At 45.6% G+C, this 26,087-nt stretch overlaps 1 protein-coding gene across 7 annotated transcripts in view; it reads left to right on the forward strand.

The window, feature by feature from the left end:
• Positions 1–26,087, forward strand: part of fmt (phosphatase 6 regulatory subunit 1-like protein fmt) — a 54,063-nt gene extending 27,976 nt beyond the window's left edge. For 2 of the 7 annotated variants that reach the window (XM_070526986.1, XM_070526983.1), the window contains exons 11-26: positions 1,425–1,618; positions 2,306–2,424; positions 3,122–3,207; positions 5,088–5,180; positions 7,586–7,609; positions 12,043–12,140; positions 13,232–13,289; positions 14,725–14,852; positions 15,441–15,452; positions 16,601–16,627; positions 17,378–17,502; positions 17,947–18,052; positions 20,486–20,631; positions 21,736–21,955; positions 22,827–22,985; positions 25,574–26,087. In XM_070526986.1, the coding sequence (XP_070383087.1) occupies positions 1,425–1,618; positions 2,306–2,424; positions 3,122–3,207; positions 5,088–5,180; positions 7,586–7,609; positions 12,043–12,140; positions 13,232–13,289; positions 14,725–14,852; positions 15,441–15,452; positions 16,601–16,627; positions 17,378–17,502; positions 17,947–18,052; positions 20,486–20,631; positions 21,736–21,955; positions 22,827–22,985; positions 25,574–25,778 (1,800 nt within the window). In that variant the 3' untranslated portion in view covers positions 25,779–26,087. Of the gene's footprint in view, positions 1–1,424; positions 1,619–2,305; positions 2,425–3,121; positions 3,208–5,087; positions 5,181–7,585; positions 7,610–12,042; positions 12,141–13,231; positions 13,290–14,724; positions 14,853–15,440; positions 15,453–16,600; positions 16,628–17,353; positions 17,503–17,946; positions 18,053–20,485; positions 20,632–21,735; positions 21,956–22,826; positions 22,986–25,573 lie in introns of all 7 variants that reach the window. The other 5 variants (XM_070526984.1, XM_065444653.2, XM_070526985.1 and 2 more) reach the window with 5 other exon arrangements.

A 26,087-nucleotide genomic window follows, 5' to 3' on the forward strand; every position in this document is an offset into this window, starting at 1 on the left:
TGTGGCTATCACATCTCCGAAAGGCGGGAGTGGGAGCCGTCGCCCAGATACAGTGGAATCTCGATGATACGATCACGGCTAATACGAATTTCTGGATGATACGAATTTTGCTGTGGTCTCGGTCGAGCCCCATTACTTTCCAATGTGCTAGAGAACGGTTGTTACGAATCAATTTACGACCCGCATCGGTTGATACGAATATTACCGAAGACACTTTGGAAATTTGAAAGTGTGCTTGGCGAAGGCCAGACGCTACTGCCGTCCGCGCTCCAATTCATTCGCTTTGGTGTTCGGCGATATCGCCTGTCGCTGCTGCCGCTTGCGTTCTGCTTCCCTGCCTTTAGTACCCGGCGATCTAATCAGTCGCTGTTGGCGTTTCCGTTCTGCCTCCCTTGCTTTCGCATCTGGTGACATGTTCATTCGTCGCACGCGCATTTGCACCTTGTTCTTCTGGCTTTTGATGTTGGGGGAATCCGGCATCCGCTGCTGCTTCCAGAACCGCTTGGCGCGCAATCACTGGGCCGCTTCGGAGCTACGGGTCTCACTCGACTGCAACGAGACGTCTGACGAAGGAGCGGCGGTGCAGCTGCCACCGCCGACGCCCGCGCGCTCGTTCTACTGCTGTGTGACGTCACAGTTGCTATGCACAGCTGCGCCCCCGACCGGCGTGCCGGTTGCTAAGGAGGGGAGGAGGTTGCGCCGCTGCGCGGAGAAGAGGCCAGAGTTGGCACCATTCCAGCGCACGGACGGACGCGATCGCGAGCCCCACCGACGGCAGCGAAAGAGAACAGCGCGCAGTTACGCGATTTCTCCCTCTCTCTTTTGGTGCGGAGGCGCGGACGTGGCGCCAGACAGCGTGGAGGCCGCGACTGGGCGCGGAGAGTTTGAAGCGGTGGCACTTTTGTTGCTTTTGTGCTTTTCCTCCTTTTCCGCGTGCCATCGGACAGAGTGGCTGCTGTGCTTCTAGCCGTGTTCTTGTCTTTGACGTGGGCGACGGCGAAAGACCACCACCGGCGGCTGAAACGCTGCATGCGCTCGAAGTTCTGAGGCGTGTTATGGCCGCGGATGAAATCAGCGACGACACGTGCACGCGTTTTTATGGATTTGAACAAAGTCTGCTAATTGACCTGACAAAGAAAAAGAAGCAGAAGGACATCGGAGACTTTTCCTTCAAGAAATAAATTCTCTTTACGTAAGTGTGCCTGAGTGAATTGACCTCTCACTCTTTAATTTAGCTAGATTTAATTGTTTGGATGATACGAATTTCGGCTAATACGAATATTTTTCGTGACCCCGTGAGATTCGTATGATCGAGATTCCACTGTATTCAGAAAAACGTCTTGGCAACAGCCCACCTCATTTGCCATGCGCAAGCACAAGTTGTCGGGGAGTTCTTTACGACTTGCATGCCGCTGCTCGCGCAGGACCTGTTCTTTGAGTACTCGTGGAACAACTTCCTGCACACGCAAGTGGCGCAGTTGGTGAGCTCGGTGATCAGTTCGGCGCACTCGCTCGACCAGGAGGGCAACAAGGTGCACCCGCTGCTGGACCAGCTGCTGGGAAGCTGCACGCTGGTGCAGAGGTGCCTGGACGCCTGGGACGCCAACACCGTGGAACAGTTGAGTTGCACACGCAACTCTTCATTCGTTTCGCCCTCTGATTGTCACACGTGTCTTGTGTCCTAGCTGGGTCTTTTTTTTTTTTTTTAATGGAATCCTGCATTGCACCTCCTTCAGAAAAGAGCTTGGCCAGCCTTGTGACAAGTAGTGTAGCAATGAGCTTTTGACCGAAGGTGTTATCTTGTCAAACCTCGATAAACCAAGTGCAGATGTAACGAAGCAAATCGAAAATGTTTCTTGCTAATATCAGTGGGTAGACGCATGTATCTTCTTACAAATATTGGATATAATGAGTGTATGTGTTAAACGCAACTTAGTTTTAACGAGGTTCAACTGAAATCTCATCTTGTTTCAAGTTGCATGGGCACTATTGTGAGAGAAGAAATGCTAGAAAAATCAAGTTAATTTTTTTTCGGTTAGGTTGCAGTCAAGGTTTGCACTAGTGATTTTTGAACATCACTTGTTAGAAATATCATCGCCATCTTATGCACATCAACAAAAGTGATGTGGGCACCTCCTTGTCAGTGTTGCTAGCATGTCCAGATAATTTTAGAACTCATTAGGCATAGCACCATGAGCTTGCGAAACGTGGCCAGTTTCTCGAACATGCAAACAAAGAAAAAAAAGATATGCTGACTCAAGTGCCTGAAGGTTGCCATTGCGAAAATTTTGTCTCTTTTTCCCAGATCTCAACCCGGAAAACACCGGCGCGGTTACATGGGCCACCTTACGAAAATCGTCAATGACATCGTAGCCGCAGCGGACGGTGGGAACAACGCTGAAATTGTGCGAGAGCGGTTAAAAGGTGCGCTTGTCCTGGAGCATTTGGAAAGCTGACAGTATGTACTGGAGTGGAAAACAAAAGTTATATAGGGCCACTAAATCGGAGCTTCAGTGCCGCTGTTAATAGCGGGTTAACGGCAGAAGCAGTTTCCCTGCCCTAGCTTCGAGCTATGCATAAGGTTGCTCTTATAGCGACTACGTAATCATAGCAATAAATCGGCAGTGAGCGGTAACGTTGGAAAGGCCAAATGAATGAGAAAAACCATGGGGCTTCATTTATCATTGGTAACGACTGAATGAAGCTAAGGAAAGCATCACAGAACTATGCTTTTTAATTGAAATGTAAAAATAATAGGGAAATTATAAGTGGAGGTGTGACAACTTGGTAGGAGCTTTACCAGTTGAGGCGGCTATTCCCTCCCTCCCATGTTCACGTTCCTCGGCATACGTGTAATTGCTGAGGCCACTCACAGCCTTGGCAGCAAATGTGGAGCATCCTTTCAATCGCTGTCATCCTATAGCACCTGAGCTTGGAAACAAAATGTGGATATAAATGTTATATGCTACCTCAAGAGGAACACCTACCACTGTTGACAATGGCACTGAGGTTCTGTTTGGTTGCCCTTAATAATTTGAATAATTTCGTGTTAATTTGTCATGAGGCCCGCCTAACCATGGAAAGAGTCTTATCGAAGACGTCTGCACGTTCCATTTCTCAGACCTTCCCGAGGACATGCAGGGACGCTGGAAGACATTTACTACGGAGACGCTTGCAGAAATAAACAAGAAAAACACCGTAATTTTGGTAAGTTGGGCAAGATTCTTTTAATTTTGTGCAGTGGACCAAGAAACTGATACTTCATGAAATTTGATGCACACTTGTTTATGTTGGCTTTATTGGGCAGCTAGTGAGCTAGGTGCTTCTGTTTAACCTGACCTTACGTCATTATCGTAAAATGTTTGGTACTGTTGCATATTGGATCTGTTCAGCACACATTCAGCAATTTTGGTTTTGTGGCTGTTTGCTGATCACCAGGACTTATCAGTCATGCCTTTTTTTTATCAGCCTCCTTGACAGTGATGTTGACAAATGTTTTTTGTCGTTTTTGAATAAATCATGAATGAATGTATCGGACAAATATACTAGGTGCTGTATTATGTTTTTATTCATGTCCGTCATTTTGTGCTGCTGGGAAGTTTCCATGTCAAGCATTAAGCAACCCGCCATCAGGCTCAAGATCAAGCTTCTTCAGAAGTTTAAAGGATTGCTCTCTCTGTCTATTGAACTGTCGCCGTAATGAAGCGCGATCATGAAGGCCACATGAAGGCCACATGAAGACCACATGAAGACCACATGAAGACCACATGAAGACCACATGAAGACCACATGAAGGCAACATGAAGACCACATGAAGGCAACATGTAGGCAACATGAAGGCAACATGAAGCGTGAACAGCGGAATATGTGTCCAGAGCATAACTGAAGGTATACGGCGCTCCATCCAGTCATCGGCATTGATAGGCGCACACATCCGGTTTGACAGCAATGTGCGATGATGCTTCCCTTATACTGCAATTTTTTAATTTCTGTCCTGGGTATCTTTTATCTGAAGGCGAGAAAAGAAACATCTAAGAAAACAGAAGCTATATCGCAGTATAGGGGTAGTATTACCACACTGTACTTGCCGTTGGCGTCAAATAAAACGCGAACAGCAGTGCGCGTGGTACAGTTCGTGCCACCATCTTTTCTTGCTTCTGCATAAAAGAGAACCGTAACATCATCGCTGTCACGGTACGTCGTGCTGCTAGTCATCTAGTCGCTAAACGTGGCATGAACTGTGATCTAAACATAAAAGCCAAAACTGTGCCACTGCAGACTGTGCCAAGTGCAGACATCGAAAACAAAAGTGCTCATATTGGTTTAGGCCTCCGGAAAAATAGTACGCACTAATGTACAAAAGTGATGGCCACCTTTGCAGTGCATAGCAGATTGATCTAACCCCCCCCCCTCCCTTTTCCTTTTGGCGGAGTGTGTAGTTTACAGAAGTCATCCCTTGCAGTGATAGCAAGGCATGAAAATGTCAGATTCTGGGTAAGATGGTTGCCAACACGTAGTCTTTGCGCTATCCAAGGCACTCTTTGAATTAATTGTTAAGACTGCAGAATACAAAAGCTGTGGATTTAGCAACCCTAGTGCTACCCTTGGTGAAGCTGTTCTGAGCAGTACATTGTTATAGCAGCCCTGTAATACCCAGGTCATAGCCACGCTGCGTGCAAACATCAACAACTTTAGATTTGTTTGCGACCGTGAAAGCTGACTAATGCCCAACAGGTGTAATTAACCCCTTCTGTGCCATGCTATTTTTCCAGATTGTGACCAAAAATGCCCAAATAAATTTTTAAGATCCCAGTTGTTATTTTACATCCTCTTAAAGAATGAATTCACTTCTGCATGGATTGTGGGCTGTCGTCTGCCAAAAGCATGACCAAGCGAAAGTACCGCAGACTAGTTGAGCTCGTCCTTGGCTGTTTTTACCAGAAACGCAAGATTGAACCCAACTCGTCTAAGGCTCAGAAGGGGTTAAGAAAATTGTGCTTATTGGAGTCCCCTGCCCAGCAGTACGCTTAAGATAAGCAGGTGATGGCAGCGAAAGCTTATGGTGGGCTTATTGTGCTTTGGTCTAGGGTGGCGGAATGCCCAACGTATCCAGCACCGACGATGACGAGTGCATCGATCTTCGGGATGTCGGCTTCCACCAAGAGGCGGCGCTTCAGCAGGTGCGTAGCCAGCGGTTGCCGCCAGGAGTCATATTCTGATTGTCATCCCCAAAGAGCGTAATCCGATTGGCTGCAGCACGGTAGCTGCATAGACCGGTTCGGTTGCAACGGCCTTCTCCGCAGTCTTCGGTCTCTGAGATCAATCTGTGGACTGCGGTATGAAGTGCTGCACTTCTGCGACTTCGGCATTAACTCTTCGATGGGAAGCAGCATCGGAAAGCAGACGCAGGGCAGTTGCACAACAGCTACTGGCTGTAAAAGCCATTATGTGACTTTTGCTTGCATGCACAAAGCTATGTTCACACATGATCAAGTTATGAAGTCCTTTGTGGATTTATGGCAAGATAGGCCCTTGTGCACAGCTGTTTGCAGAAGGGAGATAATGCAGTCGTGCAGACGAATGGTGACAGTAAGAATAGTAACACAGCACACTAGTTCAGTGTGCGTGCCTGTTTTTCCATGTGGGAGTGGGCCAATCAGAAGACTGACCTTGGGGTACTGTCTCCGCAGAAATGGGAATCGGAATATGCATCTGTGTCGGGGTCATCTCAAGGAACCTCGTTATGGCTGCTGCCGCCATCACCAGGACACTGAATGTCATGCTTTAGATTGTGAAACGAAATTCTGAAACGCTGCCTATGAAGTTCGTTTAAACAGCAAAGCAAAGCACCAGTCTTGGTGACCATTGTAGGCTATTCCACCTGGAACTCTGGAGAAACCTTCCAGAAGGTTAGCAGCAGATGCACTGTTGATAGAAAATAATTTTTTTCATGCTTTGTGACGTTTAGCTTAGTAGAAATATTGCTGCTGGGAAGAACATCCGGTCTCCTCATTGCCTAGTACACTCTGTAGTTGCACTGCACATGGATGTTTTTAGGGCTAGCAACAGCTGTTATGGTGCAAGGAAATTACAATCCGAAGGCCTGGTGGGTATGCTTGGGATTTCAGTAAAATACACGGGCGGGTTTTGTGACAGCTGACTGGTGAGTGCCTGAACTGTGTGTATAGCTGGTAGCAGTTTGGCAGCTTCGCTCTTGCATTCTAGGCAGAAAAATACATTTTACAGTCTTGTGGGCCGAAACAGTTCCCAGCAGTTTTCTCTCTTCTTTAGTGAAATCCAGTGTGGATCTTATTTGATGCTTCCCTGCTTTGCTTTGTGTGAATGGGCCATCATCGTTTTTAGCATGTTCGCTGCGTGAGAATTTCTTACAGTACGAATTCCTGTGCATCGTGATCCACTGGTGGGGGGGTCACTTGTCGTATTCCTCTGGGGCATCGTAACCCACCTGTGAATCGCCATGGAGTTGTGCTCCTTTGAAAGTTACTCAAGCTGTGGAGAAAGGGCACCATGATGCATCTGATCAGAAACAATAATTTTTTCTCACCGATTTCTAGCAAAGACTTCACTTGCGCACTGCGGAAAAGCCCTGTACTGCCGCATAGGAAGAAAAACTGCAGGAGCCCACCCGTGACCTATGTCACATTGAATGTGTTAAATGCACTGGTTTGTGATGATCAGGTAAAAAGAGAAGCTCTCAGCTGCATGAATGAGAGAGCTTGTAGAGTTTCTAGGGCATTCAGAACAGTGTTCGTTTTATTGCTCATAGTTACAACTGTGACGACTTAGCTGTGACAGTACAACCATATTTTGACAAGTGAACTGGCAAAAGAAAGGTTCAGCATGTCCCGAAATGCCTGTTATTTGGGGACCATTCTGTCACACTTCACCGAGCCTCGCCTGTTTTCCTCTCCATCCTTGCCTGCGGTTCTTGTGGATGTACCCATGTGTGACAATTAAGAGGTGCTGGCTTTACGTTACTCACTGCGTTTATTCATCAAAGGCTGTCCTTTCTCTCTTATTGGGCTCTGGGTCTTTTGTTTCTCCAAGTTTTTTTTTTTTTATCAGTCTGACATGTTAGCGTCACTACACCTGTGACGTCAAGTCTCAAGGAGGATTAATTTTCTCGTCACGTGTGACGGGACTCGCAAACACTCTTTCCACAATCTCAGTGTTTTTCGTTTCCCTACGAGAACTTTGCACCTAGTCGACTGGTGTGCGACTAGGTGCGGGCTTGACTAGCCCCCACAATGCGACATCTAGAATAATGTGAATTTTCTTGTCACATGGTGCCGTGACATGACTCACCTTCACTCTTTCCTTGGGCTTCGAGTTTTTTTTTTGTGATTTTATCCTTAAGGGGGTCTTTGATTAGTGTTTGAGGTGCTGGCGGGGTTAGCCTTTGTGATGTGATGCGACGCAACTCACCCTGTTTGCCCGTCAAAAAGACCCTTCGTCTCTCTTTGGGCTCTGGGTTTTATTTTTTTTTTCGTTTGTTTCTCCTCCCCCTGAGGGGTTCATGATTCTGTTTGCTAACCCTCCTTCTTCCTCACTTCCCACAATGCAGGTTTTCCCGAGGTCTGTACAGCAGGTGAGATAGGCTTTCTTTCTTTCCTCACTTCTCTCTCCCTTCCTTGCTCCCCTTCCACAACCATAGATTTTCATACGAAGGCTACTAGAGGGCACTCTGGTGCGGAGACTTTGAACCACAGTGCAAACAATGGAAGCTATGTGGATGTTTTGTGTGTGGCTGAAGATGCACCACCTGTGCATCGAAGCTTTTTAGAATCTCTGAACTCTAGGAAGGTGAATTTCCTTCTCACCTGTTGCTCGCAGGGTCTGGAACTTGGGAATAGGATAGGGTGCAGTGAGCTACGGGCACGGCATGGCATACTCTCATCCAACTTTCTGTGGCAATGGAAGAGAAGCCACAGGGGTGAAGCTTTCGCGCATGCATTACTGCGCCAAGTAGTCCAGCAGAATTTGACAGTGATTTCTGCTTTGGTTGCTCGTAGAAAATGTCACATCGGCGTATAGCATACCTGCAAAATCTCGCAAATTTTTCCTAAAGGTTATGAATTCGGGCTTATTCTGCGACCTTGCAAATGTTTCAAGCTTTGCGGAAAATAAGTTCTGTTGGGGAAAGAAAAGCCATAAGAAAAGAGATTTTGGTGGTACTTGTACTGCCAGCTACACAAGACACCATATGCTGGAGGGTGTGCTTGCTTCGAACAAGTTTATTTGGCCAAGCTCCTGAAGCAAGCCAAATGGCCAAGAGCAGAGTCGCTGAAATGGTAACTTGCTTGTGCGTTACGTCTAAAGGTAAATCATTGGTAATAAAGTGAGTGTAGTTATACCGCGAAAAGAACATCTGAGAGCACAGAAAAAGAAAAAAAATCTGGTATCCTCTGCTGTTAGGTCAACAGGATTTTTACGAAAGTACACAGGTTGGCAGGCCTGGCTTAGCGTGCTACTTTCAACGGTGTCGTATTTGCATAATGAAGAGAAGTAATGTGAAACAAAAATTTGAGAAACTGGGTGTTGGCATTTTGCCTTATTTAAACATGAAGGCTGTAGTAAGACGTCCGTTTTCGTAAATGAGACTGTGGGGATTTGTCTGCGAGAGTTATCTGTGAAAGTTGTCAGTGTGTACATTGCACAGTTTACATGACGGTTAAATGCTGCAGTTGTTGATGTTCACTGACCTGCTTAGAACGCACACTAGCTAAGCTCCTTGGTTGCTTCCATGTTCCACTAGCTTTGGTGGGCAGGTGTACTTGTGACATTTGTGCAGAGGTGGGGTTCCCAAGCTGGGTTCAGTGGAACCCTTTGGTTCTGCAGACAACCTTACGTTTTGTAGGATAGGACCAGGCGGGGTTGTAGCACCAAAGTTAATACATGTGCTACTTCATCATCATTGGTTATTTGAACACTTCGTGGGATAAGTGCCTGCCTGACCCAAATGAGTAATTAAAAAAAATATTGTTTATTGGTCTGCGTAAATCTTCTCTGGCTGATTGACTGCTGAAGAGCTGTTCACTTGTGGCATCTCTGCCTTTTGATGTGAGCCTTGGGTGCAAGGACCCCAGCTGTTACAGGCAGCTCATGGGTGCCCCCTGTCATCAGTGCCCCCTGACGGCGTAAAGCTGGGGAGTCCCCGGCCAAGGGTTACAAACCCATGCGCTTGACCTTTAGCACAGCTCAGTGATAGTTTCTTCATGTTTTTAAGCCCAGGTGTATTAACAGTTATGGTAACATTGATCATATCTCTTTCCGATGTTCCAAATCAAATCCTCGCAACAACCTAAATCTCAAATTGCACACAGTGTTTTCTTGAACTTCAAGGTAGCATCAGATTGCCCAAAGTCACACCACTTGGCATCATGTGGTCGGGTTTCTGTTTACTTCATTCACTGGTACCTGGTAAACAGGCAGGCAGGCAGGCAGGCAATGAACTTTATTCAGGTACTGAGGAGCGACTCTGAAACCCCTTTACAAGGGAAGAGCCGCTACGGGCTGCTTCCATGTCTGGACGGGCAGGCCATCCCAACTTGGGACAGCCTACTTGAAGTACGGAGGGACTATTTTGAAATATGTGACATTTACATGGATATAATGGCACTCAGATTTTTGCTAAATTAATGAAAACAGAGATTTGAAACAGTACTTTACTGGTGTAAAGCTATTTGGTGTCCCTTTTAATGACTGTCAGTTTGGGAAGTCAGTTTGGGAAGGAAGTGGTCATCAAGCTGGTTAATGAGTCAAACTTTGTTGTAACAGAGCCACATGAGGCTTGAAAATACCTTCATGTCCGATATCCGTTATAAGTGCACATTCCAATGTCGGGGGAAAAAAAGAAAGATATTGCAACTCGGTCTAGGAGAGAAATGCAAGTGATTTTCTTTGGTCTGCTGGAGGCAGACCAGAGAATATGATCTAATATTATGGTTTTGATGGCACATCAGTGGCGTGCCGTGCCAATATGTGGCATGTGAGCCTTTCACCGTTGTTTAATATGAATCACACGAGGTCTGCATGTTGTCTTTCCAACTGAGGGGACAGCTTAGGCGTGCATTGACGTGCAGAATTCGATGCTTTGAGAAACACAGATAGAATGAATAATTGGATCTAATGAAGTAAACGTAAAAATTCATTAAGTAAACCTTTCTGATATCGGCATGTATCCAATATGTGCTTATAACGAATATTGGATATAATGGACACTTCCTTGCGGGATACGACGTGGTGAGACATGGCGAGATTTGCTGCCAGTATACATACATTCAGCAAACGATCATTTGCTTCGTTTTAAGTGAAGTTGTGTTGGATCTCACAACTTCAGGTTTTGTTATGAGCGCTGTAACAACTTATAGGAGTCAAGCGTGGCCAACCAAATCTTGCATTCACTTCACGACACCCTATAGTTTGTTATTAAGCCAATGGTAATGCACCTCCATGTTTCTCCATAGTTTGCACTGTGTCTGCCATCTTAGTACAGTGCCGTACTGGACAGTACCGTACAGTGCCACCAGACATCCTTCTAGTAGTTTTTGTGTGAAATTCTGTGCGTACGTGCCGTCTGTCTGTCTCCTCACCTCACGTGTCTTATTTTCTTGCCTGGCCCTGATTTTACTACTGTCTGTGCTGCACGTTGTAGATTGCCTTCGTCATTGGTTTGTGGCTGCGACCGGCCTTTGCCTGTCGGATTGTCTTGGCTAATGGGCACCTGCCTGAATTGGGAGAGACGGCTAAATGCTTTGGGAGGTAGCATAGAATGTTTCTGAGGTCCCCATAGTGTTTATTTCCAAGCTTACTTTTTTCCTTGTTTTGTTCCTTTTAGTATTGTAACCTTACAGTACATCAAAACCTTTTGCATTGGGGAAATTTTCCATTCCTTAAGTAACTGCATAATCTTCCAGCCTCAGAGAAGTGGCAAGTGATCTTGGAAGGCCGCACTTTTCTGTACTGCAGACGCCATAAGCTATTGCAGGGGCTGGGATTTTATCATGGTTGCCATGTTTTGAGTACTACTATCACTTATTGGTCTATCACTACATATTTTTGCAACTTGTCATGCTGTGAAAGACTTGTTACAAAACACGTAGTGTAGCTGAAAGCATAAGCACTTAGGTCGTGTCCTGTGTTATACTGATTCACTATATTCACAGTAGATAATGTCAGCAGTGGTAAGTGGCTTACAAAATGGATTAACAAAATGCCTGAGTGAGGTAAAGAAGTTTCGTCCCAGGTCTCACTGTAGGTCATTAATCTATCTAGTTGCCATGAGTTGAACATGGCTTGATGGCAGCTGACAGCAGTGTTGTTTGGCAAACATGGTCACAATAGTTTAAATTGCTGGAAAGAAATCGGGTTCATTGCCTAGCAATGCCTCAGAGCAAGGGCTAGAATAATGTGGGAACTCTATTCCCTTTCTTTTACCTTTTGCACTACATCCGTGGTTAAAGCAGTGCTCTGCATAAGCTATCATATATTCATTCATTCATTTTTGCTTTCTTACTCGCTGAGGTGTTATTACATATAGGATGGGTTTGTACAGAAGGCGTAATTGTCACATTGATTCAATAAAAAATGCAATGTCAGCTGGTCGTGAGAGGTAATTGATAATGGAATATAACTGAGCCAATGGAATCGCTACATAGTACCTGCTCAGGTCCTTTCGCAGAAAAAGAAATATTGTCATGCCTAGACCATTACATAGCACATTGATCTGCACTATTTGGCAAGACATTTTTGCATGTACTCGCATGTGTGACTGGAGCTGTTGCATTGCCTCATTTTATCCTAAGCTTTCTGCTCCTTCTAGGTGTTTATGATCGCACAGTTCTTTTTGCACTGCTTTAACTCTTGCCCAGCTTGCTGCATTTAGCCGTTAGTCATCATAATCTCCATTGTATTAGTTGCGTAGTTGTGAACAGTTAGTGCTTTGTGTTGTGGCGCCTTCTGTGCCACCTTGATGTGACTGTGGTGCGGGATTTCGTGACGTGGGTGCGAATATGGCCGTAGGCCTTTTCTGATTACCAGATGGAGCAGGTGACAAGCAACTTCGTCGAGCAATTTGGCTTCAACGATGACGAGTTTGTCGAGGCGGACGAAAACCTCGTGTGAGTGGCTGAACTTTTGCACATTGCCTGTTGTTGAGCTGCAGAGTTCTAGGGCTGTTATTGAAATGCAGATGACGGGGGGGGGGGGGACAAACACAGCTTCGAAAAGAATGTATAAATAGAATCCTGATGTATCGTAGTTGAATTTTAGCAGTACCGAGTTATTGAGCAAATTCATGCAGTGGGAGTTTTTCAAGTTTTGAGTGCTTTGCTGCGTCCTCAGCACCATTAAAAGTAGACTGAAGAAAAATGTTATAGAAAATATGAAATTTTGAGTGAGTTTCACAACGAAAGCTTTTCTAATCATGGTGTTTACCTTTATTGTCACAATTATTCAATTGGGAAGAGGCTGGGTTAGCCTGATCTTGATCACTGCTGTCAGAATCAATTAAAGAGGAGAGCTCCTACATAAGACATTAGCACTACTGACAAGTAATGCAGACATTGGTCATAGAGTGCTGTTACTTCTTACCATATAGTACATTCAAATAAATGCTGCACTAATGTTAGAGCCGCACTGCCAGCTTGGCAGAGCAAAATTTGCTAAGAAAAAAAGAAAGGCTGTGTGGCTTTCTTCGGTGATTGTGGTGAAAAGCTTTAAAGTCAGAGGAATATTTTAACGGCATGGATGACATGGAGGACAACTGTATCCCAGAGTGTACTGCCCAACTAAGCTAGAGCTGCCGGTGACAGTGACAGTATTGAGAACTGGGCGGGCTCCAGGTACGTGGTATGCATGCGTGAGCAAATAAATGCATCACGGAAACAATAGCTTACACTGTTTCTAGTAGAAAGGAATCGCGAGGATTATGCACAGCTGGAAAAATTGGAACAAAATGGGCTGCCCCCCCCCCCCCCCCCTCCTGTACAAGAGCGACACATTGTCAAGATTGCAAGAGAAAAGTGGGGCCCTTATACAAGCATATACAGTGCATGCTTTGCTCATGTTAACAAACCTACTTGGGAGGCTCACACATAGGCTTCACGTGTACAAGTTTAGACACAAATGCCTGAAAGGTACATGGGGTGAAAAAGACATTCCTGAGGCAACATCATGGACTTCAAGTTCACCTCATTTTTCTCTTTTGCAGTGGTCAGCTCGACCAGCTCGCAAGGGCAAACTTTCAGCTCCCGCCTGAGGTTAACATGGTAAGTGACATGCATGATTAGCGGTTTCTGTGACCACTGCGTGGAAGGTTCGAGAGTACAGTATAGCTGTACGCTCAAACCTCAATATAATGAACCTCGATTTAATGAAATCCGCCTTGTAACAAACTGCTTTCATTTCCCTATCCTAGTTCCATTAAAAAAAAAAAACTTGTATTATCTTTGCGATTTACCAAATTAATTTCCTGACACAGTTTCTGTTTAAAGAAGTTTTCGGCCATTTCAAGCATGCATTTCAAGCCTGTGCGGCTGGTAGATCTTGCATGAACCTATAAATGTGAAAAAGTTATTTGCAACTGTCTTTCTGCAGGAAAAGTGAGCGGCATAAGCACTGTAGAATTGCTCACGCCGGGACGAGGTAGTTGAGATGCCATTTGGAACATCATTGGACGAGAAACGCTGTTTGTGACGTTGGTTAAAAACTTGCAGCGCACAGCAGGTCAGAGTGCTCAGTGAAAGACGACAGCTGGCGATTCCTTCAAGGGATACTAACAGCAAATATATAATCAAGCTAAAGTGATAGGTTAATGCTCAAGAACACCTGAGCCATCAATGTTATAGATCTTTAGTAATAAAGAAATAGAGGAAAATGCAGGGCCGCTATCTTGTACACATTCGAAAAGCTAACGTTCGATTTCGCCTCGCGTGATTGAACTACATTGGCCTAGGCCGCGATATCGGCGCAGCCTGGACCATTGCGCGAGGCGAAATCGAACGTCGGCTTTTTGAACGTGCACAAGATAGCGGCCCAGGGTACGATTTCAGACACCCCTGAGACATTCAAGTGCTAGTCTGATAATGTAGGTACTCCTCATTATAATTCTATCATTAGTACTCAACCTCCGTTATAAAAATATCATTGCATGCAATTATAAGATGGAAGAAAATGCTACTTGCCCAGTTGTATTTAAATTTTTAGAAAAAATGCCTCTCGCACTTCCGCCTTTGTTGTGAACACCAACTGAAAAACTTCAAATGCAGGAGGCCTCTGATCAAGATCACTGCTGCTGCAAGCCTAGGAACTTTGAGTAAATGTATCAAAAAAAGTGCCGAGTGCTGTCACCTAGGAACAGTTCAAAAAAGTTTTTAAATTCTCAGGCTGCAAATTTGCAGGCTTGAGTAGCGAACGGGTTGGTTCTTCATGGCAGTTTGCTTGTTCCATCATTCTGGTAACTCGCAGTGACTTCAGCCTGTTGATGGGAAGTGAATACTGTTTGAACACCCCTGAAGAAGGAGCTATTTGGGCTCTGAAACGTCGGGTTTTTAATACAAGTTTTTATTTGAGTTTTCCTTCTCTTTAATTCAGTTTGAACAATGTTAGATGGAATGGCTTTTTGCTACAGATGCCAGTGGGACAAAGTAGACAGGGTGCGGGAAGTGAACAGTTTATTTATTATTATTTTTTTCTCTTTTACAGCAGAGTCAGGCTGAGCTCTTTGAACGCATCTGCCGGGAAAAGGTTCAGACATTGGACGACGCGGACAGCGACGACGACATCTGGGATGACAAGGAGGTTGTCCTGTCCCCAGACACGCGTGGACGCAGGTACTGTCATCGTTCCAGTCCCACTGGAAGGTTTTAGAGGAGAAAAAGCTTGTGTTGCAGTATTGCTTGACCATTCTTTCGAAGCAGACGTGCTGATATCGCTGTCTGCTTGCTTCTTTGAATGACCGCTACTCGGAACGCATTTCTGACGTGACCTTGCCAGGTGCCGACGTATGCGTTTGATACTGTGCGGTGACCATGCTGCTAGTGATGTCAAAATGTGTTTCGTACAGTTGTCATTAAATTGCACATTCTATTTCATGCGTGGTAACTGTTTTAGTAGCATGTTTTGAAATATAGATGGACCAGTGCTGCGTGTCTGCCACTTTAGGCTTAAACTTAAAGTTGTCGACAATATTGGTGCATGCAGGATTGCATTGTAAACCTGTTTTAGTGAGATGTATGTTGAGGCAGGCCCAGATGTGCAATTTCTACGTTTAGTATTCCGTTGACAGTTGACAGCTCTCAGCTGCAGCCTTGTTACCTCAAAGCCTATGCAGAGATGGCTGGCTTTTGTTGAAGCACAGTTTTCTACCGCAAGGATTTTTACGATTGTCTAACTTTTCGTTTTATTTTTAATGTTTGTAGGCTTGTGTTGAAGTAAGTATTAACTTTTGTTTAGCACCTTCAGCCTGATTGGTGTGTATTTGCTTGCCACTAACTCAGTGCTTGTCACAAGTGTACTGTATGCTTCCGCATTAACCTGCCACCACATAACCCACACCGCCAATTACAGCAGCCCAGAAAGAAAAAAAAAAATCAGCCTGTATAAATCGCACGTATAACCTGTGGAAATAACGGCATGCAACAACGCTAAAATACAAAAGGTCTTTGTTCACTGATGCACGATTCCTCCACATCATATCTTCAGCCAGCTTTCCCCCCTTCAGAGAAGCTGATAAAGCTGGATTCATACAAAAGGCGTGATTGCGGACAAAACAGTCGCGTGACATGTGACGTGAATCGAATTACTTCGCAGCTAGCATTCGCGCAACAGAGCATGACGGTGCAGATGGAGCAGTTCTCGCGTGGGCAACAGCGACGGTTCAAACACGACCGAGCTGTATCGCAAAGCACTTCGCACAGACCGAGGGAGCACCGCAGGCATCGGTGACGTACGTACGATCATGTGACACGCAATCGGCAAGCTCACATCGCGATTTGCTCCATCGTGTGAAAGCTTTGTCATCAGCTTCTGCTGCGCTAAGATGGCCATTGAGTGGAGCTCGTTGTGATCAAAGTTTGCGGTTGCTGCGGGCACTACTAGCGAGCTACTAAATGCAAAATGGTGTTCCGTAAAAAGGAGAAAGGGGGACCGTGGAGGGGAGAGGGGAGCTTCAAAACGCAAGGGGGGGAGAGGTGTGGGTTCCCTTGGAGATAACGAAACTGAAGGGTGGAGAACCTGGCCTTAAGGTGGTGGCTTCACGGCAGTGCGTGCCGCGCTGAAAGCCCTGCTGCAAGAAAATACTTTGAAATCTGTGAAGTCGCACTAATATACCGGTGCTGCAGGGGTGTGGCGCGAAATTTTAAAAATGAAAGCGTGGCCCTCATTTTCTCTTCTCGTGAACAACCGCTTGCCACAAACTTGACAGAAATAGAGCCTTGAAAGGACACTTCTCAGTCTAAACTGATCTAGCATTTCTTCCTCTTTAGCATTCCGTATAAGATAGTTGGCACATTATAGCAGTCTCGTTGTGCTTTATGTGGTAAACTGAAAGGGCTGTGATGGTATCTCTCCTGATCACTAGATGGAAGCACCCACTTCATTCACTCATGTAAGACTTCTTCCCTTGCTCAACATTGTCCACTCATAACATCTGTTCAGCATTGTGTCATGTCTTTTTGGCGTCTGGTCATCCTTGAGACGAGTGTTTGTGGTCAGGGCGCAATGTCTGCTGCTGCTGCTGCTGCTGCTCAGGGGGTTGACAAACGACAGTGAGGAGTCGTGCAATAGCTGTTGATGCAACAGCGAGCCATAGAGTTTCGTACAAATACTACTATACAGAGAACTCTGGTGCTACGACAGTTCAGCTACCGCGGGAACAATGGGTAGTGTATGGATTTGTGTGAATTTAGTGCTTGTTGCCTGAGACGTTCTTGTGGCATTATGTCGTGCTGTATCTTCCAATATTTCCAATTAGTCGGAACACAGCAAAGCAGTAAGTGTTTGCACAGATGCATATTCTTTGAGTTGTTGCATTTATAACGGAATGTTTTTGTTGAAAATGATCAATTTGCATAGCCGCAAAGCCGTTTGAAGCCAGGGTGAAGTTTACGCAAACGGCACATACTGGCCACCATTCCTATGCTCGCTAACCTTGAATACCCCTTAGGCACTACTACAGGAGTTCCCTCTAGTAGTTCTTTTTTGTGGAAACTTGATGACATGAATGGCTAATATTTGGCTGTCCTTGTGTATGCATTTGTTTGCGCATAGCATCCATTTAGCATAGTGTCATATTCTTTGGGGCCCTGTCTGCGGGTCGAGTAATTGTGGGTAGGGCTCAACGCCTGTTGCTGCTCAGGAGGTTGACGGACGACAGCGAGGAGCCATACAGCAGCGACTCGGACGACGAGAATGGCCCGCGGCCCTCCGCCGCTGCCACGACGAGTGAGGAAGTCAAGATGGACGTTGACCAAGCGGCCGAACGTGAGTTTACAGTTCGAGCTCTTGGAATTAGTCGAGGGATGTTGACTCATTCGAGCCACTGTTGCCAAATCTGCAAATTCATTTCGGTTGTTTCGCAGTCTTTTTGAAGGCATACAGATACAAGATTTTCTGAAATCGTGTATCATTGGTAGCTTGTGTTCCCTCGGCACATGCTAGCGTATCTTACTGGTCGTGTTGTGCTCTCACAATGAACCCTGTTAGAAGTAGCATGTATCAAAGTGTGAAGGAATTTGTTGTCAAGGCAGTGTTTTGCACCATTTGGTATATATCTTGGCCCATTCCTGTAAGGAGTCACTTAGACATCTCACTCACATCTGGAGAAACCTCTGTGCAGCATAAACTATTGGGGGCAAGTACCCCCTGGAGTAGCACAGGACTGTGAGTGTTGAAAAACGAACTGATAGCACTTCCTGCCAATCGCAGTGGACGCCACAGTTGCCATGGACACAACGAGTCCGTGGGAGAACGCCGCAACATCGAACGTCGATTCCGGGTGGGCAACGTTTGACAACTTTGCCAACTTCGAGGCGTGAGTACCCGTCATCACCTTGGCTTTATTATGGATTTACGGCAACAATGGTCTACAGCCTTACACATTATTGATGCTTTGTGTGCCTTCTGTGACATAGAATAAAGGAAGGGACAGGGGGGGAACTGTAGAGATGGGTTGTGGGAGATATGGGGTTCTCCTCCGTGCTCTTGGGACAAAGGAACGACAACACAGTAGTGCAAACAATCACAAGGGCATTTATTGCACCTTTCATAGATCAATGCCCGCTAGCCGAGTTGCTATCCACAAAACATGCCGATGGGCGCGCGACAAATCTAGAAGTCCGACTTACCGCAACCACATAGCGAGCGAATATGTTCGCCCCATGCTGGATCCCAACGCCTGGTCGTTCGCGCGTACTGTCACGCGAACGGTGTCCAAGGCGGCCACGCGAGACGGTCTCGCAGAAGCATGGGTCGGCGCGCGGCATGGCACGTCCGTCCCGCTTGCTTCCCCAACCCAAAGAGAGCAAGCGCCTTCTTTTCGACGCCGAAGTAACCTCGCCTGTCAGCGGCATTAGCAGCGCAACACTCGCGCCATCTCTCGCACTGCGCCCCAACCACATCGACCACCGCGGGCATCACGCAGGCCACGCGGCGAAGCCGCACTACAGGAGGCGCGCTATGCGGGAAAACCATCAGGGGACGCGCGAGAGTCGCGCATCCCCACAGGGTCCAACAGCTTGATTCACTATGGTAGTTTGTAGTCTGTGTCCATACAGTCTTGCCTGCACAAACATGGCTGCTTTGGTCCTTCCACATCTTTTTCCTCCAGGGACTCTTCTGTATGCTTAATCCTTTTAGGGGGGATGGTGCCCAAAATCTGTCCAAAACACTGTTTCTCAAAAGTAGGTAAATACTTCACCTTATGGAGAACATGTCCAGCGAGTGGCGTGCTTGTGGTTGCACCACAGGCAATTCAAAAATTGCGCATCTGATGCATACCCGCTCATGAAAGTGGGCGTGGCTTCTAAAGAGGTTGCTTATGTTCCAATTTTCGCTATAAATGACGCAGTACAACACCAATGCAAAAAAACGAAGGCAGGCCGTGGCAAGTGCCGGAAAACGTTTCATAAAGAAATCTGGTGCAGATGATGCTGCAGAGTGCACTAAGATGGTCGAACAGCTAAAACTTAAAAACAAGATTTCTGAAAAAGCTGTTTTGACTTGTTTAAGGAACATCTTCTCTGCGATGAATGAACGTTTTCTCTGAAATTTCATTCATTGTCAAGTGGTCGTTGCTGAGACTCAACTAAATACATAATTTTTAAATGAATACTTTTTTTTTACTTACTACTTTCTCCATCCGAAAACTGCCTAGTTAGAATGTAAATTCTAAACAGGTATTTCAGGACTGCAATTATGAAATGCATTTAATTTAGTTCAGTAAAATCACCGTGTTGTAGAGATGTGAGAGCACTTTTGTTGCTCTAGAAGGAATCGTTATGTGCCCTTACCAAAGTAACAAATGTGTTCCATTTGTGTTTTTATCAATTCCATACTAAACTTTTTTGCTCGAGTTTTCAATGGAAGAATTAGAAACACATTTAAATAGCTGTGCAAATTTTGAATTGTTTGTAGCGAGTGGAAGTCGAGGTATTCGCCAGAAACGTCGGTCCTCTGTCCGGACACCATCCCTCCTAAGGATGGTAAAAGAAATGCGAAAAAGCTTGCAAAGGAGATGGACTATTTTTTTTTGTTCGTGCAAGTGATTTTGATGATAAATATAATGCAAGAGAAAAAAAATTGTCAGAAAGGTTAAATTTAATTTTTTAAAAATAATTTTGCACTGTAATATTAAAGGCGGGCTTCACTGCATGCTCCCAACTTCACTCTTCAACAGCTCCTGATGTTATTACAACAAGTGCAAAAAAGAAAAAAGCATGCCCTCTGGAAGAATAATGGAGCAATGCAGAACCTAAAATAGTCTTAAGGCCTGAATGAAGAAAAAAAAAAGGTGCTTGGTGAGCTGAGCTTGTCTTCCATACGCAGAGGGTCATGAATGGCTTTACTCATGTCTGAGGGCACAACCACATACAAGAGATCAAGCAATGGTGACAAATTTGGCTATCGCAGAGGGCAATCTGTCTTTGCTGCTTGTCTTGTCCATTTTTCGACTAGCCAGAAATTTTCGCATGTTGCCCAGTTGAGTTCATGTGGTGGCCTGGACCTCTGGACTTTGGCTTCAACCATTTACCGCGATTGCGTAACAACAGGATTGCAGTGGAGCAGTTGGGCACAGTATGTGCATGATAATCTCATAACAGCAATTTTATTTGTCCGTAAAAAAGCAATTATTGGCGTTTCAGCTGTCATCTTGAACTTATGGATTAGTTCGAGCTGAACTATGGTGCTTCTGTACTCGTTTTGATAAACCTAGGCATGCATATTCTGTGCCTCAACTACTACGCAGTGCTGCTGCTGCTGCGGACACGACGACTCCAGCCATGCCAGTTGCCATGGAAACCTCGGAGCAGGTGCCATCCCCACCTACAGTTGAAGCCCCTGCAGTTCCATTGCCGCAGCCCTCAAATGAGCCAGACTCGACGAAATGCCCCGGTGAGCCAAGACATCTTTCAGAATTTCTCGTCTGCTGCCTTCTTTCTGCCGTGAAAATGTTGTAGCTGCAAATGAGCAAGCCTGCTTGCAAGACAAGAGAGTAAACATTTATTGTAGTAGAGGTTGTTTGGTTATGGTGGGTGGAGCCCCTCCTCCAGGGCCCCACTGGTTACAGCGGCTTGCCGGGCCTGGTCAAGGGTCGCCAGTTGGCTTCCCAATTCCACTTCCGCGAGTCGCGCCTCCCACGACAACTTATGTAGAGTGTTGTCTGCAAGACAAGAATCGGTGCCATTGCTCGTGTTTTTGCATTGTTGCATGGTACAGGCTACCCACCCTGAAACTTTGTGTGACAACAGCAGGGGCTGTAACACGCACCCTAAATAGGCATTGATGACCGCGGCCTTGGTGACGACGTGCAAATTGGGGCGCAATGCAAGAATCGTCATGTTGAAGCAAATTGCAGATTAATGGTCAAAATTAATCCCGGGCCCCCCCCAACTATGGTACCTGGCATAGCACTTGTATTATTTGGGGTATGTCAAACCCCATAATTTTATTTTATTGTATTTTTCCTCTTTTGCGAGCGCTGTCTGTTCTTATTCCTTTGTTTATCAGTGCTTTTAGGGACACTAAAATGAAATGCTAAACCAGGTTTAGACTGATAATGTGTTCTTTCAAAACTGTTTTCGTTAATTTCGCGGTAAGAGGTTGATTATCAGAAAAGAGAATGTAGCTCAAAGTTCTATTTCTTGTTGTAACATCAGTGGGACATCATGGATCTTAGTTTTTTGTTGTAGTTGGGCTTAGTGGCTCATTGAAACTTCTTCAATGTTGCCGAGTTCTGGTGGTTCCGTGTAATCCACCTTTACAGATAGACTTGGCTACGAGCGAGCTGACAGTGCCATGACATGATGGCTAGCTGGTGCAAGAACTTGAAGATGGCTTCACCATCGGCGTTGTGATTTTACGTCTCTTCTAGCTTATCAATCTTCCTGTGAAATTATTTTTTTCCCAAGTGTCTCTTTAATCTACTTTCACATCGTGGACTCTTCAGTCAACACTCACGAACGGCGTTGTTTTTTTTGTTTTTTTTTTTTAATGCAGAAGCAGCTTCGATGTTGGCGCCAGCTATCGGCAGCCATTGCGAGCCGAGCGCCACAGAGCAAAAGCCCACTGTAGAGTCGACGGTCGGCGACGTCCCCAAGGTCGAGTGCTCCGATAGCAGTGCGCCGAAGGCCTCCACTTCCAGTTCGGGTGTCAACTGCGTTGAGCTCAACTCTGCGGAGGTCAGCTCTTCGGCAGACACAAGCATTCAAGGGAACCGGTAGGTCCAAGGCACTGTTGAAAGCTACTTGCTGGTGTGAGCTTTTAACCGGAGCCTCTGCGCTTGCCCACTGTTCACTACGAGGGCCAGCTTTTGTATAGCGAATGCTTCAGCTGTCCCGACGATAACTGTACTGTTTCGAACTTAGCCTGCGACTCGTGTAGCATAGTTGTAGGAGTCTCTCTTTGTGCATTTCAGTACGCAGTTGTTCTTTTGTATGCGGCATACAACTTTGTATGCAGTCAGCATCGCATTTTTCGATTTCGAGCAATGATTTTTGCTAGCCTAAATTTTTGGGAGCAGCACTGTGTCCTTGTTACTAATTTAATCCTCTTGATTTCTTGTTTGCGTGAACGTTAGGCAGTTATAGAGTACAAGAAAAACTAAGATATAGTGCTTTGGGACACTGCAACATTTTGAAATATTGTAGAAGTCTCCAATAAAAATTCACATTTGCAGAGTTGTAACTTTTATGTGTCATAACTTCAGCTAAAATGCCGATACATATGTTAAAGTGCAAAGTTGCACTCTTCAAACATTCAGCAATATACCAGCTTAATTTTAGCCCCCTGGGTGCAGTACAATTTTCTTTTTTTTTTTTTTTCAAATCGCATCCCCAATTGTTAACTTTTCTGTTTAGTGACTTTGAAGAACTAATTGCATATTTGTAATCGGCACGCAAGATTGAATATTTCCAGAACATTTCACGTGTTAAGCGTCGATAACAAAAATGTTTCTCTCCAAGATCCATGTGTCCTTCCTTAATTGTGGTGGTGCCAGTTCAGAATGAGAGGTAATAATGTTGCCATTGTTGTGCACCATGCACGGTGACAAGCGGGCGTCAGAGTTTTTCCCTTCCAAATCCTTGCAGCTTGCCAGAGCCCGTGGACGGGCCTGCAGACTCAACACCTGCCAGCGTGGACGTCAGTGCCACATGTAAGCCGGTTTCCACGTCTACCTGTGCCAACGGTCCCCTGCCCTCTGTGGAGCCACCAAAGACCACCAGTGCCACACAGATATCAACGCAAAGGCAAGTTACTGCTACCACCTTTTCTTGTTCCGTGCATTGCTGGCTTACAAAGAAATTGTCAGTTTCGCCCCAAAGGGCAAAGTAGTGACTGTGATTAATGTCTTGCACTTGGAACCCTCGGACAGTGTTTAACTGTGCCCGGGTGTCTCTGTACGCGGGTGTCTCTGTACGCGGGTGTCTCTGTACGCGGGTGTCTATGTACGCGGGTGTCACTGTACGCGGATGCTACGTACGCTGGGGGCGGTGAAATTTCTGGCACTCTTAAAAGCTTCGACACGCCGTGTACAGCCTGTAATGGCATCACTCAGGCACCACTGCGCTGGTGCCAGTGAAATTGCATCATTTTCAGATTGTGAGCACTTAATATTTTTTTTTGCGCTTCCTTGATAGCCACAAGATTTAGGATAAAAGGCTTATCCATGATTGAAAGTTTTCACGACTTTTGCTTGTGCGCTGCGATTCCCAATAACTCTGACGAATAATTCAGTGAAGAACATGGACCTTGTTGGAGCAACTTTGGTGGTTGAATAGAATAGCATCCATCTTGCATATACAGCTTAGGTGAAAATATAGCATGTTTATGTACATAAATGTACATGGAATGTCGCAGCAATATTGCATTAAAAAAATTATCAAGAACCTCAGTGCCGCAGTTTCAATCCTTCACAGTTCTGCACACCGAGGTCTGCATCAAAAGCAACAGCAGCAGTGAAAATGTTTAAAATGTGTCATGTATATCTCGAGACACTTCTATTGTAGCTGTGCTGCGAACTTTAATACAGTTGATCCCAGATATATCGAACTTGGGTATAGCCAATTATTGTCTGTGTATTGTTGTAAAATCCCCTTGAAAATCCCATGCAGAAATATAGCGATTTATGTGCATATTGCCAGACTAGTTATTTCCAACCCTGCGCTGCACCACGTCCCTACAAGTGCGCTTATACAAACAGACACGATCGTTTCTTGCATCATCGGAAATATTTGATGCCGACAAATTTGAAATGTCACTGTTTTCGCAGATGCTGTCAAACATGAGCTTAAACCTGAATCGTAGGTAGTACATGCGACAAAGAAAAAAAAAATGAGCAGGGGGCTCACAGTTTTAGTCGCTGCGACCGTTCGTTGTCAGCAGGAGCATGTCACCACTCTGCTTCAAGAATGCAAAATGCCTCCCAGTCTGATGCGCATTCCACAAGGAAGCGTGGACGACACCATATTTAAGTTTTGAGGGGTTCCCGGCTGGGGATGCTGAACTGGAGACAGTGCGCTGCCGGGTTTGTCTTTTGGTAGACGAAAGACTTTCCGCAAACAACATTTGAGGATTCCGCGAGCTGCCCAAACGAATCTGGCCCCAACCTCCACTTTGGCCAGAACTTTACATTGAAGTTTGAATTTGAAAAAGAAGAAAAAAAAGAAACGCACACCACACTCACACTTTGCAGAAAGTGTGCGAATGGCGGCACAGCGCGTATCTGTACAGGCTAGTTTGCTTCCGCAGTACGTCCATTTCTGCCCATTTACTCCACTCCAATGCGCTCGCACGCTCGCACGCAGACTAACAACTGGTTAGTTTTTCTCAAACAAGTGATTAAATATACAGACAATGTAAACATGTGTGAAGTGACACAAGTGATGAAAGGGTGTCAGCCTATCTTGCCATTCATAAACTCGGTTTCTTTATCATGCAGAGCGATGGAAGTCTGGCTGACGCATGAGCCTGAGTTGACATGCATGAAATAGGCTTCCACAATCTCGCGGTTGATTTGATTTACATTTTCATGCAATATTTTGGTTTGTTCAAACAAGGGTTTGCATTGAGCACTTTCTACAGTGCGAGGCGAGATTCAAGCCTGTTGCATTCCTGATCGCACCTTGATGCTCCCTAAGGCGGATGTTAAGGCAGCGTCCAGTCTGCCCAAAGTACTTTTTGCTGCACCACTTTCAACACTTGTAAGTGTCACTTCACACGTGTTTACATTCTCTGTATATTTAGTCACTTGTTTGAAAAAATAAACCATTTGTTGGTCTGCGCTCGTATTGTGTACTTCCTTTTGTCTTTCGTCCAGGTTGGGCTGCCCGCCCCAGGAACATGTTCAGTCACCAACTCCCCCAGCTTGCTATGTTAACCCGTTAACGAAGACAAGTAAAAAAAGTCACAGTAATAGTACTTTTACCCACGCTAAAGTTTGTGTGCAAAAACAAAAAAAGGACAAGACTGGAGCAAGTACACCGGCGTTGGACGATGTGCGGGCCACATTGCTTCAATGGTGACTGCCGGCACCATTGATAACCACTGATTATGGTAACCTCGTTTCTGCTGAGAGCTAGGGAACGTGCGTTGACACATGTGCCATGAGCGGCAATTTTAATAGCAGAATCTTCGATTACTTCCCTTTTTCTTTGGTTGCTGGACTGGTCTCCAGTGATCTCCAGACTGTGAGAGATGGGTTTGCACTTGCATCTAGTGTCTGGCCCTTGCTCCCACTCTTGTCCTTTTGTTGTTTTTTGCACACAAACTTTGGTATGTTCGACTCACTAGCCCACTGTCGAATTATTGTCCAATCCACCAACATCTCGCCTCACAGGCTAGAAGACGCAAGCAAGGCCAATGGTAGCGGTGCGAGCGCCGACGAGGTCACTGCGACCACAACAGCAGCGCAGCCAACGCCAGGCACAGCTGACGGCACTGACCCCTCTGCTCCGACTACAACCATGATGCCATCACCAACACCATCGACGGTGCAGCCTCAGGCGCCGACTCAGCCCCAAGTGCAGAATGGACCTCTGTGAAACATTTAGGAAGTCTTATTGCTGCATCCACAAAAAGTTGTCCTCTTCTCCTTTTATTGAAGTTTTTTTTTTTTAAGCCTTTTTCCTCCGGTTGTAAGTTGGGAAAACCAAGACAAGGACTTGTGCCGTGCGCCGGAGTGAGAAAGGATGGTGTCATGTTTGGGACTTGTCGTTGCAGACGACACGTTGCGTGTTTTGTAATTTTCTTTTCTTGCTTCCGATCATCCCTTGTGCACGACTGAAGAGATTATTGTTTTTGTCTTCTCCTACTCTTGAAAATATGTTGCTTTCATTTCCTTTCCCTCCCTA

Source organism: Dermacentor albipictus, chromosome 10 (assembly GCF_038994185.2).
Source record: "Dermacentor albipictus isolate Rhodes 1998 colony chromosome 10, USDA_Dalb.pri_finalv2, whole genome shotgun sequence".
In the NCBI taxonomy this organism is placed as follows: Eukaryota; Metazoa; Arthropoda; class Arachnida; order Ixodida; family Ixodidae; genus Dermacentor; species Dermacentor albipictus.